This window comes from Neoarius graeffei, chromosome 28, assembly GCF_027579695.1.
Source record: "Neoarius graeffei isolate fNeoGra1 chromosome 28, fNeoGra1.pri, whole genome shotgun sequence".
In the NCBI taxonomy this organism is placed as follows: domain Eukaryota; kingdom Metazoa; phylum Chordata; class Actinopteri; order Siluriformes; family Ariidae; genus Neoarius; species Neoarius graeffei.
Window position 1 is genome coordinate 13,727,266 of NC_083596.1, and position 21,588 is coordinate 13,748,853.

The window sequence follows — 21,588 nt, forward strand, 5'->3', positions numbered from 1 at the left end:
CAATTTAAAAATCACAGAAGTAAAATATACCAAGTGTCTGTACTTTATTATTTGACTCTTACCTCTTACAGCAGGGGTGCCCACAATATTTTGATTCGCGAGCTACTTTTAAAATTACCATGTTAATATGATCTACTCGGACTAGGTTGTTACCACTACTAGGCCTACTATGACTACTAGTACTGCTACTACTACTACTACTAATAATAATAATAATAACAATAATGACACTTGTTTTGATTTATAAACATTCATATGCAATTTGTTTAATAATATGCAAACATGCATACAAAAAGGTGACTGAAATTTACATTCAAATTATGTTAAATGCATAAGCTTTGTACTCCTAAACGTATTTTTGTTCAAATCACTGTTAAATTTTATAAACCACAAACTACTAATAAGTAAACATGAAACAAGTCCACTGTAAAAAAAAAATGGGCTATGTTTAGAAAAAAAAGTTAAATGCATCCAGACAGGCATTATAAACCCCAAAACATTTTTGTTCACATCAATTGACTTTTGTATAGCCTGCTAGACAGAGATTTGACATTTACAACAATTTTATATAAAAACATTTTTCCTTCTTTTATATTTTTTTTAAATTTTTTTTTTTAACCGTGGAACTTAGCAACAGCACAACATTAATACATAGCATACTGATGTAGGCCCTAAATCAGATCTTAATCCGATGATGATCGGCACTAGAGGGAGTCAGAGAGGGCTGCATAGTCCGGACAGTAGCTGCTGGTAGCGAGCCTCAAGCAGGCCTCGAGATGATCGTCGGACATACTGGAGCGGTATTTGGACTTAATGATCTTCATATGCGAAATGGCCGACTCGCACAAATAAGTGGAGCCGAACAATGCGGTTAAGGAGGTGGCACATTGCCGCATGTTCGGGTACTTCGCCTCCATGAGTAAATTCCAAACCTGGGTGCCCACTACGTCGATCGCGATCGACCGGTCGATCTCGAAGGCAGGGATGGTAGATCTCATGATTGATATGTAAATATTAATATATTTGTTATGAAATTTAAAAAAAAAAAACGTCGTGGTCATTTTTACATGTAAACAAATTCGCTTTTTCCCTGAAGCGAAATGTCAGCCAAGCGCTGCGTCAAAAAAAAATGTTACATTAGGTTACCATGACAACCAGTAAAATGAAACTGCTGGTTTCAAAGATGCAGCGCCGTGATTTAGGAAACTTCCGAAACCTCACCTCGGAGCTGGAGATGCAAGGGAGGGCGTTTGCGCAACTTAACAGTGCGCGCTACACTGAGCAGATTGAAATTCTCCAGTCAGAGTTTGAGAAGCGATTTCAAGACTTTGCTTTGCTCGAGCCACTAGCTACATTCATGTGCCACCCATTCGGGGAAGATACTGAGGTGGAGTCCCTCGCCTCAAAAGTCGCGGCACTGTTTCAGCTGAACACGTCTGCCGTGGAAGACGAGATGCTGATGCTGCAGTCTGACATCGAGTTGAAGTCCAGGGCGCATGGGCCTTACAGTTTTTGAAACTGAAATCTCCAAACCGAGGCTGACATACACACGCTGTCGCCATGACCTAAACTCTTATTTCCTGGAAATGGCCCGGCGCTAGAGCTCAGTGGAATGCACTTTCCCTCTGTAATAAGCATAAACATGTCTGAAAGCGATTTCTTTAGTCTAGTCCATTTATTTCAAATGGTGAACCGAATTGTCTACACTCACCGGTCATTTTAATCGGAACAGGTGTATGCGCATGCACAGTGCATGACTGTTACACTCTTACATTCTTATAGCACGATGATGTAGTGGCTAGCACCTGTATATGAGGCAGTAGCCACAACAAAAACGATTTTGACCTTATTGGTGACCTTGACCAGATGACCCTCAAAATGTTGGAGGTTCTATTTGAGACCAATGCCCATCTATCCTGAAAGTTTCATGAAGATTGATCCAGCCGTTTTCCAGTAATATTGTTTACAAAAAACAAAAACAAAGAAACCCGACCGAAAACAATACCTCACCCTGCTTACTCCGTAGTGGGCGAGGTAATTATATTACAAATTACCTTCACTGGAGGGTGGCATGGTGGTGTAGTGGTTAGTGCTGTCGCCTCACAGCAAGAAGGTCCGGGTTCGAGCCCCGTGGCCGGCGAGGGCCTTTCTGTACGTCGCTCTGGAGAGTGTCTGCTCAATGCCATTAACATAATGGAACAGTCAAGTTTATTTGTATAGCGCTTTTAACAATAAACATTGTCGCAAAGCAGCTTTACAGAATTTGAACGACTTAAAACATGAGCTAATTTTATCCCTAATCTATCCCCAATGAGCAAGCCTGTGGCGACGGTGGCAAGGAAAAACTCCCTCAGACGACATGAGGAAGAAACCTCGAGAGGAACCAGACTCAGAAGGGAACCCATCCTCATTTGGGCAACAACAGACAGCCTGACTATAATATTAACAGTTTTAACATGAGGACAGTTTCGTTGATGTTATAACTCTTCATTGATGGAAACTTGAGTGCAAAACTGTTCATGATAACTGCAGTCCTAAAGTTAGCAAGACAACTGTAGTCCTCAGCCATAAAAGCATTACTGTAAGAGTCCAGAGCATCCTCCAGGTATAACCCTCAACTGTCCTCATGGGGCCGTCCTTCACAGGAGCGGTGCGATAAAACTCCGACCAGACACAGGGCACCAGGATGGATCAAGCAGGTCCGAGGGGCAGAAGAGGCCAGCATCTCAATCGCAGGACCAACATGTAACTCAGAGGGACAGATTGGGGGGGGGGGGGAGAGAACAGTGACTTTATTCATTTCTTGAAGCCTTAGAGCCATGGTTCTAAAAGTGGGGTTCAGGTTCCCCAAATTATTATATCTATTATTGCGTTCTTAGAGTTACTTCTTAGAGTTACTAGCAAGTTGATGAATTCAAGTACCTGGGGTCAACTGTGCAGGAAAATGGGGGCTGCGATAATGAGGTGAGAAAGAGAGTGCAGGCAGGGTGGAGCAGTTGGAGAAGGATTTCGGGAGTCATTTGTGATAGGAAAGTCCCAGCAAAAGTGAAAGGTAAGATGTATAAGACAGTAGTGAGACCAGCTGTGATGTATGGATTGGAGACCGAACCCTTAACGAAGAGACAGGAGGCAAAGTTGGAGGTGGCGGAGTTGAGGATGTTAAGGTCGGACAGGATAAGGAACGAGCACATCAGAGCACATGTGGAGAGCTTGGGAATTAAACTAAGCGAGATGAGACTGAGATGGTATGGGCACATCCTGAGAAGAGATGCAGAGCTTGTTGGAAGGAGAATGTTGAGGATGGAGCTGCCAGGCACACGAAAACGAGGAAGGCCAAAGAGGAGATACATGGATGTGATGAGAGAGGACATGAAAGTGCCAGGTGTGGTAGAGAAAGATGCGGAAGACAGGGAGCAATGGAGACGAAAGATCCGCTGTGGTGACCCCTAATCAGGAGCAGCCAAAAGAAGAAGAGTTACTTGCATAAATGACTGGTCATTTGAATTGAATAACACAAAAACAAGTAGGGGCGGCACGGTGGTGTAGTGGTTAGCGCTGTCGCTTCACAGCAAGAAGGTCCTGGGTTCGAGCCCAGCAGCCGGCGAGGGCCTTTCTGTGTGGAGTTTGCATGTTCTCCCCGTGTCTGCGTGGGTTTCCTCCGGGTGCTCCGGTTTCCCCCACAGTCCAAAGACATGTAGGTTAGGTTAACTGGTGACTCTAAATTGACCGTAGGTGTGAATGTGAGTGTGAATGGTTGTCTGTGTCTATGTGTCAGCCCTGTGATGACCTGGCAACTTGTCCAGGGTGTACCCCGCCTTTCGCCCGTAGTCAGCTGGGATAGGCTCCAGCTTGCCTGCGACCCTGTAGAAGGATAAAGCGGCTAGAGATAATGAGATGAGATGAGAAAAACAAGTAGGTGTTGTGTTGAATAATGTGAACTAGTATAAAGCTGGCGGCACGGTGGTGTAGTGGTTAGCACTGTCGCCTCACAGCAAGAAGGTCCTGGGTTCGAGCCCAGCGGCCGGCGAGGGCCTTTCTGTGTGGAGTTTGCATGTTCTCCCCGTGTCTGCGTGGGTTTCCTCCGGTTTCCCCCACAGTCCAAAGACATGCAGGTTAGGTTAATTGGTGGCGCTAAACTGACCGTAGGTGTGAATGGTTGTCTGTGTCTATGTGTCAGCCCTGCGATGACCTGGCGACTTGTCCAGGGTGTACCCCGCCTTTCGCCCGTAGTCAGCTGGGATAGGCTCCAGCTTGCCTGCGACCCTGTAGAACAGGATAAAGCGGCTAGAGATAATGGATGGATGGATGGAGTAAAGCTCTAGAGCTGAGATAGCAGTGTTGGACACATTTAAATAATGTGAACATTTGATTATTTAAATTATGTGCATAAAGTTAAAAAAGCTCTACTAAGTGGATATGTGGATTATTCTTATTCTTATTGTTATGGCTGTAAACAGCTTGAGGCCCCTTCCTGAGTGAATACTCGATGTTTCTGGTGCTTTCTGACACTCTTCTCTCCTCAGCCTCAGCATACTGACTGTTGATTCGTCGAAAAGTCACCACGTGCCATGGACTAACCAATGACAGAAGAGTGCGATGAGAAACGTTCTGCTGAGGCAGTTCACTTTTCCTGTATGAGGTGAGTGGGTTGCCATGGTGTCAGGATTACAAATCCGTCAAGTTAGTTCCCGCCTGAAACCCAACTTCAGATTACGAATTTATCACAGAAAGTGTTTTAAATCATACATTTAAAAAAATAAAAGCCAATAATTTGTGTTTTTTTTAAATAAAATGACAAATAAAGTGGCAGATTAGTAGATATAGAGGAGTTGATTAGATATAAACATGGCAACCGAGCTTTTCGGCAAGGCTGATATTATGAGAGGGCGGGGCTTCACCACTGTCGTCTCATAGTAGTTTCTGGAACCTCATGGTTACACCATGGAGAAGGTAAGTATCAGGAATTAGCCTTAATTTCTAAAATAGAGTACGTATTATTAATAAACAGTTGTATAGATTATATCTATATGCTAAATTATTATATACTAGTTAAGCATTTGTTTTTTCTGTCAATTGACTCGCCTGTAAAACACCGGCACTGCATTAGCGCTTATTGTTAGCCACGATGCTAGCTTGCTAGCTTACTAGCTAACTAGCTAGCTATACTAGCTAGCTAGTATATAAGCTTAAAAGAAAGAAAGAGATGTAAAACTGAGAAATTGGTTTGTTAGTTTGTTTAATTTCGCATTAAAGTCAAATTATTATCGCAAATCATATTGTGCATAGTATCACCTAGTGGATATGGCTAAGCACATGAGAGCCAAGGTTAGCTAATTAGCTAGCGCATACAGTACAGTTTTATTTCTGATAAAACTCAGAAATATTATTAGTGCATGCTCAGAGGTCTGTGTTTGCAATCTGTGTATTTATTTATAGCATGTGCACATGTGTGAGTTTCTACAAAACTAAACAAGGCACCCATGAATGTCATTGTCAAACGAGCTGATTGTTCGAATCATCTGGAACTTTCTAGATGGTTCAGCTCATAACCAGGTGCTGAGTTTGGTCTGGGGCTCATCTGCAGGAGTGGATCAAAATCATCATGCTGTTATCTTACAAAGATCTTGTTAGTTTCTGTCTTGTGAAGCTCAAATAGCTGTTTGATAAAAGGTTTATTCACAGTGTACAGTTTGTTCACTAGCAAGATACTCAACTGACTCATTGAAGATTCTAGTCAGTTAGACAGGGATGGCATAGTAGTCTGTATAAACCTGACAACTGCGGGCTTTAAGAGAAGGAAAATAAGGTTTTGTTCTTTTATCTAGATTTATAAGTTATCCAGGTTGCAGCTGCTGTCAGTGACCAGCTGTCGGTGGCATTTTTCACACACACATGCATGGAGGAACAGGTGTCTCTTGTACCTGACACTCCGAACAGACTCTGGGCTGCTTGTTTTGTTAAAGCGTACATGTAATTTAAAACATTTTGAAGCAACCTCTCTAGAGTAATAAATTGCTTCATATTTCTAAAACCCAAGAAAGTAATAATAATAGGTTCAATTTAGGGGCGGCACGGTGGTGTAGTGGTTAGCGCTGTCGCCTCATAGCAAGAAGGTCCTGGGTTCGAGCCCCGTGGCCGGCGAGGGCCTTTCTGTGCTGAGTTTGCATGTTCTCCCCGTGTCCGCGTGGGTTTCCTCCGGGTGCTCCGGTTTCCCCCACAGTCCAAAGACATGCAGGTTAGGTTAACTGGTGACTCTAAATTGACCGTAGGTGTGAATGTGAGTGTGAATGGTTGTCTGTGTCTATGTGTCAGCCCTGTGATGACCTGGCGACTTGTCCAGGGTGTACCCCGCCTTTCGCCCGTAGTCAGCTGGGATAGGCTCCAGCTTGCCTGCGATCCTGTAGAACAGGATAAAGCGGCTAGAGATAATGAGATGAGGTTCAATTTATGTAGCGCCTTTCTCAAAACCCAAGGTCACTTTACAAAAAAAAAAAAAAGTCCACCAAATAGAGGTCAGGATGTCATTCTAGTGGTGTAGCAGCCACAGTCCCATCAAAAGGTGCACGAAAACAAGTCCCACGCCGCCAGCAACATCGCTCGGAACACCACGCCATGGATCCACAAAGCAAGCACAGAAGCACCACCATGCAGAGCGCTGGTATCTCCCAAACTGAGCCTGGGCCCGCCCATCCTAAGCGTGACGCAACACGAGGGCCTGTTGCGAGCTTAGTCTGGCCAGGCAAGCTATCTACAGCTCTTCCAAGCTCCTGAAAAATCAGGAGCCAATCAACTTTGAGCATCTCCAACAGCCCTGGGTAGAGGCGTGTTCAAGGCAGTGACGTAGTAGAACTGCGACCGGAAGCCATAGATTGTTTACAGAATCTATGCCGGAAGCGCTTCATTCACTAGAAACATTATGAACATGGAGCAAGTTCTCATTGAAAACGGAGCAAAGAGCAGCCCTGGAGGTATTTATTGAAAGGAAGGACGTTTTCGCCTTGCTCCTGACCAGCTTCGGTAAGAGTTTAATCTACCAGTTAGCCCCGTCGCGTCACATACGTCAGAGGAAAGAGTGATGTGATTGGTTTAAGCTTTGTCACAGCCTTTTCTGGCTTCGACCAGTAGCAAACTGAGGCATTTCAGGGAGGCGGGTCAGCCACGCACTTTGGGGAAACGGTTGGGCTTAATATCTTTGCCAGACCAAATGCTCGCAGAGCTTTGAAGTCACGTTAGCCAGACTATCCCAAACTGCCTGCACAGCCGCCGCGACGCCACCGAGCAACATTGCTCGGAACATCACGCCAAGCATTAAAGCACAGAGCGCTGGACAACCACGATGTTAAAATGAGCAATGAGCTCACTGCAGTCCATAGCTAGGAGCACAGGCATCACCCACGGCGAACCAAGGCCTGGAGGGAACCGACGCCCAAACTGGGTCCAGAGCTACGCCACAACTGGCGGACAAAACACTCAAACATCAAACTACACAAACACGCAGAAAAAAGAATAAAAAATGTAAAAAAAAAAAAAAAGTGAGAAAATAAAAAAAGCTCCGGTGAGAAGCGGCAGCCAGAATGCGCACGATGTACTCTCAACCGAAAACAGAAAGTAGGTTTTAAACTGGCTCAAAAATATTTCTAGTCATTAAAATAGCCAGGGTTATGAACGCCCTCTGTCAGCCTCAATCGCGAACTTAGTGAGTCTCTCTCACATATACAATGTTGTATTGTATTGTTTTGTAAGAGCATCATGTTTTAACATCAGCATATACTGGTATGGGTTCAGAAAAACAGCACATGACATGACCCACTTGAGATATGAATCTGTACCATGTAGGTGTTTTTGGATGTTCTGATATTAAAGCTAGACTGCCTTTCAGATTTTTCAAGTGCAGGTCATAAAAAGAATTTTCCCCGACACTTGATTATATTTGTCTAGTGGACCGAAAGCTACCGAATTCGAATCACAGACTTCAAATTTGATTATTATTATTTTTTAAAAATGTAACAATTAATGGGCCACATGACCCTAAATTCTCCGCTATTTTTTTTCCTGCTTCACCATGACCCAATTCAAGATACTATGTCATGCATGACATGGTGGGCTTTCCCTGTTCGTGCAAGGCATTGTGGGATACAAATTTGAAACAGGAGAGAAAAATGGAGGACGTGGGTGTGCGAATGAAACGTGAAAGACCGACTACGGAAAGCGAGAAGAAAAGACATTGTTATATATGAAGGAAAGGAAACGCAGGACCAAACTAAAAAATATCGGCGGTCAGCGAGCACCTCGGTGTGATCAGCTGTTCATTTAGCAACAGAATGATGGAACGGTCAGTGCACGCTCAAAGGTAAACCTGCACATGCGCGCGCGTACACACATGGACTTCCTCTGTCTGCTTGACTGCGTGAAGCGAGCGATTTCATGCGCGTTATTTGCTGTGAATTCCCCTCAAATTAAAAAACTTCCCAGCCACAGAATGGCCTGTATTACAAAGATAAATATGTATCCAGGCCTAGACATTAAGCATTTACCACTGGTGGCCCATTGGGCCAGTGGAATTGAAAAGTTACTGGCCCAAATGGAAAATGTGGTGGCCCGAATGGGCGCGGTACCCGAACCACAGCTGCCGCAGGCAGCCGCTGCAAGCACCATAGGTGCTTGCACAAAGAGGGGGGGGTCCGGGGGCCCTCCCCTGGAAAACTTTGATTTTTCAATTCATATTCGTGCATTCTGGTGCATTTTAAGGTGAAATTAATGAAAATAAGATTATTCATATTTTGCTAACATTATTATATCTTTATTGTTTGTTCACATTGATATTTTGTTTGCATTTCTTGTTCTATCAATTTCTTAGTTACATTTAAAAATTTCCTTTGTTCTTGTTCTCTGTTTGTTTAACACATGCTGTTGATTACTGTTTTACATTAACAATTGTTTTTAGAATAAGCTAAGTTTTGCCTCACCATGCAACTAACTTGTTTATAGAATAAGCTTTGCCTGTAACCCACCCTGTGTGATGTAGACACATTTTCCTTTTTTGTCATGGTTTCAACTTTGGCTCATATATTCTCAACATTGTAGATATTGAATTCGCAACACTGTAGATATTCTAATAGAAATAGAGGTACAATGAACTTTTTACATACACCTTTATATAATCACCACAAGACACACACAGGCCAGTCCCGAGTCTGGATGAAAGGTGAGGGTGGCATACTAACCCTCATATGCTGGATTTAAATGGGTGTTTTTATTGCCCATGAAGAAGTTTTATTTCTTAATTAATAAAATATCATGAGAATCACTGACAAACCAAGGGTGGACTTTGGGGAATAATCTAGTGAGATTTTTGCAAAGCCTTACCTGCTCGGGGGTGATTTATAACCCTAATTACCTGTTAATTAGCTAATTAACAGGAATGCTCAGGTGAGCCAAAAAGGGGTGAAAATGTTTGGTTTTTTTAATAAGACAAGATATAAACACCAAATTTTCAGGATATGTCCTTGGGGGAAATAGTAATAAATTTTTGCAAATTCAGCTCATTTGCATAAACCGTTGCCATGGCAACAGCAGATACCCTAGCGACTGGGGGTATACTGGGTTTAGCATGGTCTGGTTGTACCAGAGAGGGTCAGAATAGTTATTATTTTTGTTGTAATGAACTAATGTAAACCTAGTTTGGCTATTTTGATAGATTTCATCATCTTTGGATATTTGAATAATATAATATATGGGATCAGATCTAATTTACCACATTATTTTATCTGTTCTTCTATTTCAGTCATAATAACCAACATTTATACTTAATTCTTGAATCACTAAAAGTTGATACACATGTAGCCATATTTCTTGGCAGTGTATCCTGAAATTTTGATATTAATATACAAAGTCTGAACGATTTTACACCATCTGAAGCTAAAGCGCGTGTGTTGAAATGCTGTTTTACGATTTGGCGAGTTGTAAACCGAGCGTGACGTCGCGCGCTCTGATTGGCTGCCGAGTTCAAAATGAAGCCAGACATCTCCGAAGATGCACGAAGACGACACACTCCTGCCGCGGAGCGGAGGATGACAAAAACAAAGATGGCGGACCTCGTATCGAAAAGGTGCATTTTACGAACAATTTCTTCACAATTCTGGGTAAAATATGGGTAATAAAATTTAATTTGTATCGAAAACGTACTGGCCCGCCCGGGCCACTGTTTGGCCAAACTTAGTGGCCGGAACTGGCCCGAAAGACGTAAAAAACACCGCCGGGCCATCGGGCAAGTGCTAATGTCGAGCCCTGGTATCACAATGACCAAGTTTCAGCGGGAACTAAATTTCACCAGTTTTATGAAATCGAAAGGCCATCTACTTTTAAGTGACACCCCTGGAAGCCCCGCCTTCCCTCCATCACCGCTGGCTAAAAGATTAGTAATAGTGTAGTGTGTCTTAGGGCTGTTTCTTTGCTCCTTGCCCTGCGTTTCATAATATAACTGGGTAAGCTGGCTCAACCTGTGTATGTGCAATTATCATGAATACGTTAATAAAGACACAGAGGAGGGAGTAAAGAAACAGCCCCAATCCACACTACAATATTTTAGACACTTCTTTTCCAAAATGAAAGGTGTGCTGATGCGGCGTCTTTGTAGCACCATTTGTGTCTGCACGCTGAAACTGCGGATAATGAGATCTAGGGTTGGGGTTAATTATCACTCGTGGGATCACGATGGAAGTCTTTCAAAAATATCACAAACATGTGTGATATGATTATGGATCATCAATATTGTATTTTGAGTGGTGTTTTGGAGATGAGACGCAGCACGCACACCAAACATTTCCAAATCGTATTTACAAATTTGATACCGGAGGTGCAAATTGAGTTTCGTTAACCGGATTTGTAAATCTGAGATGTACACAAAAACAGTGTAACATCTTCACTTTCTATTAAGGTAAATGTAGAATGTTTTTGCGTTCATTCATGTGAAATGAAATCGGGTAATATCCAGCTTGGCTGACTGATGTTAGACAAATATCATATACAACCCCGATTCCAAAAAAGTTGGGACAAAGTACAAATTGTAAATAAAAGCGGAATGCAATAATTTACAAATCTGAAAAACTGATATTGTATTCACAATAGAGCATAGACAACATATCAAATGTCGAAAGTGAGACATTTTGAAATTTCATGCCAAATATTGGCTCATTTGAAATTTCATGACAGCAACACGTCTCAAAAAAGTTGGGACAGGGGCAATAAGAGGCTGGAAAAGTTAAAGGTACGAAAAAGGAACAGCTGGAGGACCAAATTGCAACTCATTAGGTCAATTGGCAATAGGTCATTAACATGACTGGGTATAAAAAGAGCATCTTGGAGTGGCAGCGGCTCTCAGAAGTAAAGATGGGAAGAGGATCACCAATCCCCCTAATTCTGCGCCGACAAATAGTGGAGCAATATCAGAAAGGAGTTCGACAGTGTAAAATTGCAAAGAGTTTGAACACATCATCATCTACAGTGCATAATATCATCAAAAGACTCAGAGAATCTGGAATGTTCTATTCTGAATAAAATATGGAATTTTGAAACTTCCACATCATTGCATTCCGTTTTTGTTTACAATTTGTACTTTGTCCCAACTTTTTTGGAATCGGGGTTGTGTACACAGTTAAGGTCAAAATTATTAGCCCCCATGAACCTTTGGAACATTACTATAAAATTCTCCTCAAAATTGGTAACACTGATGTAATTTTAAAATATCAACCATTCACAAGCGTTATTCCGTAGTATCTGGTGCATTTTGGAATGTAAGATATTAATATTTAAGTATCCTTAATCTCAAATATAGTGAAAAATGGGGTGGTCAAAATTATTAGTCCCCATGCAATTTTCTTGCATGACCAGCCTGTCAGCTTTCAAGCCACACCTGTGCAGTCAATTAGCTCCCAGACAACACCTGAACATCTAATCAGCGTTGATGGTTACTTAAGGGACTTGAAGCAACAGGCCTAGAGGCAGTTGAACACATTTCTGAGAAGGGTCTGCGTTTAAAGCCATGCTGAAGACAAAAGAAATCACTCTGGACCTCAGAAAGAAAATAGTTGAGGCCCATGCCAAGGGGGAAGACTATACTGTCATTTCTAGACGTTTGACAGTCTCTAGAACAGCTGTGCGATGCATCATTGCAAAGTACAAGGAGTTCCATTTTGTGCATAACAAACCTGGGTGTGGATGAAAATGCAAATTATCTCAATCCCAAGAGAGAAAAATTATCAGGGATGTTGGCAAGAATCCCTGCACATCCACCAAAATGATTGTTGCTGACCTTGCCTCTTCTGGGGTTGAGGTCTCGAGGAAGACTGTAGTGAGGGTTCTTCATTGTGGAGGGCTCCGAGGTCATCTCCCAAGAAAAACCCCATTGCTCCAAAAGCGGCATCTCAAAGCCAGACTGAACTTTGCCCATGCATATTTGAAAGTTAAAGATGAGTTTTGGAAGTCTGTCGTTTGGTCTGATGAGACTAAACTGGAGCTGTTTGGGCACATGGATGTTGCCTTTGTTTAGCGAAAGAAGGGCGAGGCAACAACCCCAAAAATACAGTTCCCACAGTGAAACATGGTGGTGGGAGCATCATGTTATGGGGCTGTTTTGCTGCCTCAGGCACAGAGAGCCTTGTTCAGGTGCATGGGATCATGAAAAAGGAAGATTATGTTGACATTTTGAGAGATAGCATCAAGACATCTGCTCTTAGTCTAGGCTTAGGTCGCCGCTGGGTCTTTCAGCATGATGATGACCCAAAGCACACATCAAAAGTGGTCCAAAACTTCCTAAAGGACACCAAAATCAAGGTCCTGGAGTGGCCTGCACAGAGCCCAGACCTCAATCCCATTGCGAATCCATGGCACATGCTCAAAACAAAAGTCCGTGCCTGAAAACCATGCAGTTTGGACCAGCTGGAGCTCTTTGCCAAGGAGGAATGGGCCACAATACCTACAGAGGCATGCGCCAACCTTGTAAAGGACTATCCAAAGAGGTTGATGTCAGTTGTGGCACAGAAAGGGTACACTATTGATTGTCAGGGGGCTAATAATTTTGACCATGTCATTTTTCTGTTTTCTTGTTACAAGTCAGAGCATGAATAAAATATCATCATCAAACTTAGTGGCTGTTCTGTCTTAGTTCTTCACCAGGTATGTCTTCCACCTTTCTACCTTCATTTAGGTTTCAACAGAACTTCCCAAAGACAGTGAGGTCGTAGGTCGTCTTTTTTGTTGTATTTTCTGCCCTTTGCTCCTCAATAAACTGCTGGATTTGCTCAGCGTTAGCAACAGTTACAGGTTTTCGGCTTTCTTCTGGAAAGTTATTTTATTTTGTCTTCATCAGGATAGTAAAACTCGCTTTCGCTGTGAACACTGTCATTATCGCTATCCATGCTGTAAAATTAATGCTATTGTACTGAGAAATGCGAAAATAAATGTTGACAAAAAATTGCTACTGTGTTTGTTGTTGTGAACGAGCGAGTCGCCAAAGGTCCGTATCGCGGGATTCCGGACCGCTCGCGAGCCAATCGGAGCGCATAATTTAATGGAAGCCGGACTGCGAAAAAAATAAATAGTGAATATCATTCATTCATTTATTTATTAAGGATGCATTGGCCACTGACATTTTTAAGCTGCGAAAAAAGATAAAATATTCCACACAAACAAGCATTAAGATTTAATTAACAAATCTTTATTGTGCTTTATTTCACATTGGGGCAATTCCATGTAAATGTCAACCTCACCATGCAAAAATAAAGCAACATGTAATACATCAAAACCACTCCCAGAGATCTCACCTAGGCCTGTATTTTACAGATGTGAATAAGTTGAACCAATTTGTAACCAACCTAATATGTCACTGTCAGTCTTTTTCTTATAATGTAAAACCCAAGCTAAAATCAACTTTGATCATGTACAATTCTATATTATTGCCACAAGCCACAGAAATGTATGCAAAAATCCACAAAACAGCAAAACAATAGCCATCCTAAATATTATTTAAGAACTTTGATAGTTTTAGCTGATATTTAGAGAGTTTTTCAAAGGGTTATGGTGGTTAAATTGCTGATTTTCTAAACATACGCCATGTCTATTTCAGACGCGTCACATCCATAACGGAATTTCGTCACATCCATAACGCTGACTTTTCCTTCCGAAACTCTGCATGAAATACAAAATATTTTAAACAAAGATTTTTTAATATTCACCTTGGACCCCTCTATCAAATGGATCTCTCCATTTCGACATTAGGTTTACAATTTCACAGAGTTTGATAAAAATGTAGTCACCCAAGAAAAGTGATACTTTTTCTGTCACATCCATAACGCATCTTTTATTGGCATTTTCTGGCATGCCCTAGATGTACTATGGGAATTGTTCTTGTTCTATCACTTCTCCAGTATGGTACAGCCTTAAAATATGCAACACCTGTTTAAATACTGGGAGACAATAAAACATGCACTGGGTCATTTGTTGCCATTTTGAGTTCAAGTGTCACGTCCATAACGCTGGAATTGCTCATTAACAAGTTAAGTTCATAAGTGATATCAAAAAGTTATGGCATATAACTGATAATTGCTAAAATGTTAAACACTTGTATTGACTGATCTTGATTCAGACCATCTCATCTCATTATCTGTAGCCGCTTTATCCTGTTCTACAGGGTCGCGGGCAAGCTGGAGCCTATCCCAGCTGACTACGGGCGAAAGGCGGGGTACACCCTGGACAAGTCGCCAGGTCATCACAGGGCTGACACATAGACACAGACAACCATTCACATTCACACCTACGGTCAATTTAGAGTCACCAGTTAACCTAACCTGCATGTCTTTGGACTGTGGGGGAAACCGGAGCACCCGGAGGAAACCCACGCGGACACGGGGAGAACATGCAAACTCCGCACAGAAAGGCCCTCGTCGGCCACGGGGCTTGAACCCGGACCTTCTTGCTGTGAGGCGACGGCGCTAACCACTACACCACCGTGCCGCCTGATTCAGACCATTACTAAAAAAAAAGTCTGCATAAGTTAAATGAGCAAAAATTAAATTACTACATGTTCCTAAATGTCAAGAATTTACTGAACAACTTCTGGGCTCCAGGTGTAAATATTATTATATGCTTTTCATCCTCACTTCTGAATTTTACAATTAGTGTGATAAATTTGCAGTCAAGGGAACCTTAATTGAAAGTGTTTCCAAAACATAATCCACTATGGAAGAGGAATTAACCATGTCTGAGATACATTGGAGCGCAGATCCAATAGTGAAGTGCGTTTGATCAAACTGTTTCATGCACCGTGAGGTCTACAGACAGAATGCATTTTATCTGACCCGTTCAAACTGCAGTGCTGAGGCTCTCAACACCTGGCATCGTACCCTTCATGCCGGCTTTAACTTGGAGCTCGGAACAAGCTTTGGAATTGTACCTCCTGTTGACCTTGGGCCATTCCGGTTTATAAATTCAGAGAAGACTTGAAGCATTCTCACCTGTTTGGAAAATTGCGGTTGTAAAATATTTTTTTTTTGTATCGTAGCATCTGTTTCCAACGGTTACTTTTGTGCATGTAGCCAGCTATTGGAAACAGTGGAGTGTGTTTACGATCAGTAGCGGTGATGGATATGACGGAGACAAAAACAATCTTCAGTTCAGCCTTGAATAATCTCCTTGTAACAGTTGTTCCAGCGTTGTATAAGTATTGACAATACCGCTGAGCATGTTGCAGAGGTGTTTTACAATTTGTCATGTTCCATCTGACACAATTCAAACATAACGTACTTCCTTGAGAGGAGGTCAAAAGTCAAAGTCCTTCCCGTACCATTCATGGCATGTTTGGCAGCGCCGAGCTCTGTTTCGTAGCCCTCGGCCTCTCACCTATATTACATAGCTAGGGTTACAGTGGGGGCTAGTCCTCTGGTAACCGTGAGAGTTTGACTCCACACTCGCATCTGTATTGCAGCGTGCCTTGTCAGAAGGCACCATTTTTATGATGGTCTTTGGTATGACCTGACCATGAGTAGAACTCACAATCTCTCGATCGAGAGGTGGACACGGTAACCATTAGGCCAGTGGTTCTCAAACTTTTTTTCACCAAGTACCACCTCAGAAAATACTTGGCTCTCCAAGTACCACCATAATGACCAACATTAAAATACAGTAGCGTAGTAGGCCTAAGTATTCATTAAAACAAGGCGGAGGTTTTATTTAACAAGTATATTTAATATTGTTGGCCACTGTAACATTACGCACAGTACTTTGAACAGTAACACTGTGTTTAAATATAGGAAAATAAAACACTGTACTTAAATAATGAATCAAATAAAATTAATTGCACATAAAAGTGAAATAAACGTTGTACTAAAATAAATATTACAGTTCTTAAAGATTAAATGAAAATGTACTTAAAAGTTAAATTACTGTACTTAAATGTTAAGTAAAAAAAAAGTACTGTCCCCGCATACAACACACTGCGGCCTGGGCAGCTCCTCTGTCCCGCTCCAAATGAATCCCAGTTTTATGTATTTTTCGTCATACTTCCTCCTTACTGGTTTCTGACGTTTGCTAGCAGTTCTGGGGCTGGTTTTGCCACTGTCGTTAGCATCTGCGCTCGGCTCACACACGTCCTCTTCAGTTCTCCCTCTCTCCTGATCCACGCTCCCATTCGCGGATTTAAGCTATGACAGTAATTTTGTCCTACTCGTCATAACTAGCAAAGCCACCTCCACCTTTTCCCATCACAGCCTAGTCTACCAATGGCGGATAACCGTCTGTCAGAGGAACCGGCGGGAATGCGTACGTACGCTACGTATGGCTACCCAGAAGCACTTGCAAACTTTTTTTAAAATTATTAACTTAATTTGTATCTCCTTTCATTTTCTTGTCATCGGTTGTTAAGATATTTTCATCCATTCGGATATTATGGATAATATTTCACGTTTTATTTTATTTTTTGAATTTTATTTATATTTAATTAAGTGATTCTTTGGCGTACCATTAGAATGGAGCCCGCGTACCACAGTTGGTAGGCTTGGACCCATGAACCGGTTTTGATTCAAAACTAAAACCCGTGGTTTTATTGTCCGCTCTTTGGTTCTCCCTCAGACATTAGACATTGCCCTGTTATATAGGTACTAGTGTTCCAGAGAGGTCACCAAATCCCAAAAAGTTGCATCTTTTTGCGTCTCTCCAGTCAGCACTTTGTAACAGTCAGAGGATAAGGTTCTAAGTTTCAGTTTTTATCTTCACACTGGAAAACTTTGCCGTTTCTCAATAACACAAGCTGCTTTTTTTTTTTTTTTTTTAAATTATTATTATTAATGTAAAGAAGGCCAGAAAGGTAAGCGATAAGAAGAACCAAATTAAACATACATTACCTATAACCTGAGAAAAACTATGGTATGTTATTCTTTAATAAATGCCTTTTGTAATGTTTTGTATGTTGCTGTGGCGTAAGGGGAATCAAGCACTATCGCAGGTGCTGTTTTCGGGAAATAATCATTACAGGCATTTTGCAGACACTGTTATCCAGAGCGACATATGACATACCCCGAGCAGCTTGGGGAGCAATAAGGGGTTAGGTGTCTTGCTCAAAGGCACTTCAGCCATTCCTACTGGTCCAGGGAATCAAACCAGCAACCTTTTTGGTCCCAAAGATGCTTCTCTAAGCATTAGGCCAAGGCTTCCCCCATTCTTAAGTTGATTTCTAATCAACTGAAATTTGCTTTCTGTTGGGCTGCATTACACCACCATATTGCTGATTATTTTTCTAGAGCAGCATATTTTATTCCTCACTTAGGCCACACCAATTCGATTAGTTGGTCCTCGGAATCGCCGCTTGGAGAAAATGCAAAATGAAAGAAAAATTCTGAAGACTGCAGGTTGAGGTCACGTGACGTCGAAAACCAATCAAATCGCCCCTTTCACTTTAGATAAAGACTTGTGGAAGAAACATACCTGTGGAGGGGAATCCTGCAAAGCCTGTGTTGGTTAGGATATTCAGCGAACAGAAGCGTAAAATCTTTGACAGGCGTGTCGAAATTCAAGAGGGCACGTTGATGAATATTCATCTCTGTTAAATTGATCGCGGAGTTTGTCACATAGTAGCCTGGCAAGCCAGACTAAATGTGAATATTTAGTCTGGCCTCGATCCGTAGACATTTCCGAAGGGGGTGGGTGGAACAAACCGCTGTCTTTCAAACTGTCTCTGTGCGTATAGGCCAACGCTCTGACCAATCAGCGCAACAGTGACTGTGACATAGTCAGAGCGACAGAAAGGAGTGGGGGAGACCTTGAAATAAACAATTTTTCAAAATGCGTATTAATTAATAAACAGGTTCTAGATATTAAGAAGTTTGGAGATAATGACCACAAGTTTGGAGTCTGTACCACATACACTCTTCCCCCCCCCCCCCCAAGTGTTTTTCAAGGGTTTGCTTAAACTGTTTTTGAGAGTTTTTATTTAGTGGTGTTTGGTGAAATAATTTCCCTTAAATTTAAAATAACGGGAAAATAAGAAACAATCAAAAAGTAATGTTTCAAAGCTGTTTATTAATTCTTCGTACTGCACAAACTAGCCCCATCCTTTTGGCTACGAGCGGAGCCAGCTGGTAGATCAGACTTTTGCCATAGCCGGTCGGCAAAACAGCGAAAACGTCCTTCTTGAAAAGGAATGAGCGGAGAGCCTCTTCCTGCTCAGGTTTCAACGAAAACTCCAAGTCTAATTCTTCTAAAACTGATTCCAAAGCGGAGTCAAACGCGCGCTGTTCACTAGCCGTAGCCATCTTTCCTGCTGCGCTTTCTCCAGCGTCGCACAGCTTTGTCGTCACTCCTGCAAAAGCCCGCCCAAAGAATCCAAACAAAAACCTTGCGTTGTGATTGGCGGGCACGATTTGATGCCTGGGGTGTTTTTGTTTATATGGTGCGAGGCTAGACCCACTCGCTAGGCAAAAATATTTTTGCCCGCTAGGCGGGTGGGTCTAGTTTACTAGGCTAGTCACATAGGCTACCGTCCGCATATCTGGTGAAACAGCGCAATCTTGTCGTTCTAATGCTTTTAGTCACAAGACTGTTGTTTCAGACTTTTATTTTCAATTATCCTTAATGCATACCGTATGGGTGGAAATAAGATAAGCTATTAAAAGAGCCATATGAAATTTGTAACAATAATGTATTGTCTTTGTTTTGTTTCTCTATTATGAAAGCCCTCTATTTCCACCGCTAACTTTACCATCAGAGCATTTTTTTTTTCCGCTCGCTCGCTTCATGTTTTTCCTGAAAAAAATCTGAGAACCAACTAATTAAATTGGTGTGGCCTTAATATTAATAAAAATGTAATCAAGAATTCCCACATTTCATGTTTATTTCCAAGCTAAACTCAAACCTAAATGAACTGACACCTGACAGCAGAGTAGTCAAATCCTGCCTCTTTTGCTTGGAGCACAATTGTGTGGTTTTTTTTTTTTTTAAGTATTTACCCCTGCAGTTGAAATATTTTGGAAAGCATACTTATAAATCACCCATAGAGTTCAATGCATTCACAGTTAATCTTTACTTGTTTTATAAATGTGACGCTATCCATGTGCCTTTCTACCCTCAGGTATCTCAGCTGAAAGACCAGGGTAATAAGGCGCTGAGCGCAGGGAAGATTGATGAAGCAGTGCACTGCTACACTGAGGCTCTGACACTGGACCCAAACAACCATGTCCTCTTCAGCAACCGATCTGCTGCCTACGCCAAGAAAGGCGACTACGAGAACGCCCTGAAGGACGCGTGCCAGACCATTAAGATCAAGCCAGACTGGGGCAAGGTAAATGATGCTGTTAGTGTTTCTGAGAGCTGTTTATATCTGTTATATCAGCTCTCAGGGCCGAGTGATGGAAAAGCACAGCGGCTTCGTTTTTGTTGCTGCTGTTTTCCTCAGTGTAGTTGCTTAATTCCTGTTTTCCAACACGACTGACATCCAGTGATTCATGAGAGAGCTTAATAGGGAGGAAACCTACGCCTCCTTAATGGTTTGACCCTCTCAGCATTAATGGTGTTTTAGGTCCAAATACAGTGTGGTGATGGGTCGTGCCATCTCGCGGAGTATTTTCCATTGCACCGGAACATTTAGTACGAGAAACCTGAACCGTACTTTCGAATTGGTTGCCAGTCCTGTACCAACTGTTTAACAATGTGCAACGCCGTACGTACAAACTAATACCGTATCAGTGTTTCCTCTAAGGTTACTGGTTTGGGGGAGGACGCTGGATGAGAATGGTCACCTGCAGGACCCCTCCTCACAGCTCCTGAACGAACGTTAAAGGAGTCATATTGAAGTCTTCAGATTTATTTTAGGACCGTTTTTACAATAGCGCTGCCTTTCACAGATCTGTGTGTGAGAGGTGGGGGCTTTCAGGGGGCGGGGTCTCATTATATAATGGTAGGGGAACGACTGCCATGTAAACACACGTGTACACACACACACACAGAGAGTTGATGATTTTTGTAACAAACTGCCAGTTAAAAGTTTTTGACCTTCCTGTAGTAAACTTTAAGAAATAGGTTCAAGAAAATGTCATAAGAACTAATGGCCCTTTTCCACTACCCTTTTTCAGCTCACTTCAGCCCGACACGGCTCGCGTTTCGACTATCTCAAAACAGCACGACTCAGCTCGCTTCAGCCCTGCTTAGCACCCAAAACTCGCACGGTTTTGGAGTGGGGCTGAAGCGAGCCAAACCGAGCTGAGTGGGGCTGGGGGCGTGAGCAGACACTCCCCTGTGCACTGATTGGTGAGGAGGAGTGTCCTCACATGCCCACACACGCCCCGTGAGCACGCTGGGATCTGTAAACCCGGAAGAAGAAGAATTACGAGAATTTCTGAAGCCTTATGCGCCTCGCCTCATCTATACGCTCTTGCCAGTATCTGTTGGCGTTGTCGGTGGCAACAAGCCACAGCACCAAGACCAGCAACACTAACGACTCCATGTCCTCCATGTTTATTGTTTACTATCCGGGTCGTGAGACTACCGCTTAAAAGGTCACTGATGTCACTGTTTGCGCTGCTTAACGACATCACGTGACGTCCACCCACTTTCGCTAACTCCACCCAATGTGTCCACCCACTTCCAGCCATCACGGTTCAGCGCGGTTGTAGTCGAAATGCAACTCCAATAGCCCCACTCAGCTCGACTCAGCCGCGTTGGTAGTGGAAAAGCGGCATAAGTGACCAGTTTCTTGCTAAACATCTGGACGGATCACTTTAATTAGACATTTTGTAGTCCACAGCACGTGCAGCTTCACTGCGACTCTAAATTAGTTCTTTGTTAAAGTCTGAGAGTTGATAATGATGCTGTCTTTAAATGCAAATAGAGTGATTGTTTTAATTTTTTCTAATTGAATCACTGGTAGGAGGTAAACTGTCATAAAACCTCTACATGTTCAAATCATAGAACGTGGTGGTTTTTTTTTTTTTTTTTAACTCAGTGTCTGAAATTGATTTTCTTAATCTAAAAAATATATATATATTCGTTAAACAACAACCTTGAGGTTAAAATTAAATCACCAGCTTCTGTGCTTTTAGCAGAACA

General features: G+C 42.3%; 1 protein-coding gene across 1 annotated transcript in view; it reads left to right on the plus strand.

Annotated features, from left to right (window-relative positions):
• Positions 1-4,875: 4,875 nt before the first annotated feature.
• Positions 4,876-21,588, plus strand: part of stip1 (stress-induced phosphoprotein 1) — a 44,760-nt gene continuing 28,047 nt past the window's right edge. Inside the window, exons 1-2 of the mRNA XM_060913398.1 lie at positions 4,876-4,950; positions 19,616-19,825. Of these exons, the coding sequence (XP_060769381.1) occupies positions 4,942-4,950; positions 19,616-19,825 (219 nt within the window). The 5' untranslated portion in view covers positions 4,876-4,941. The remainder of the gene's footprint in view (positions 4,951-19,615; positions 19,826-21,588) is intronic.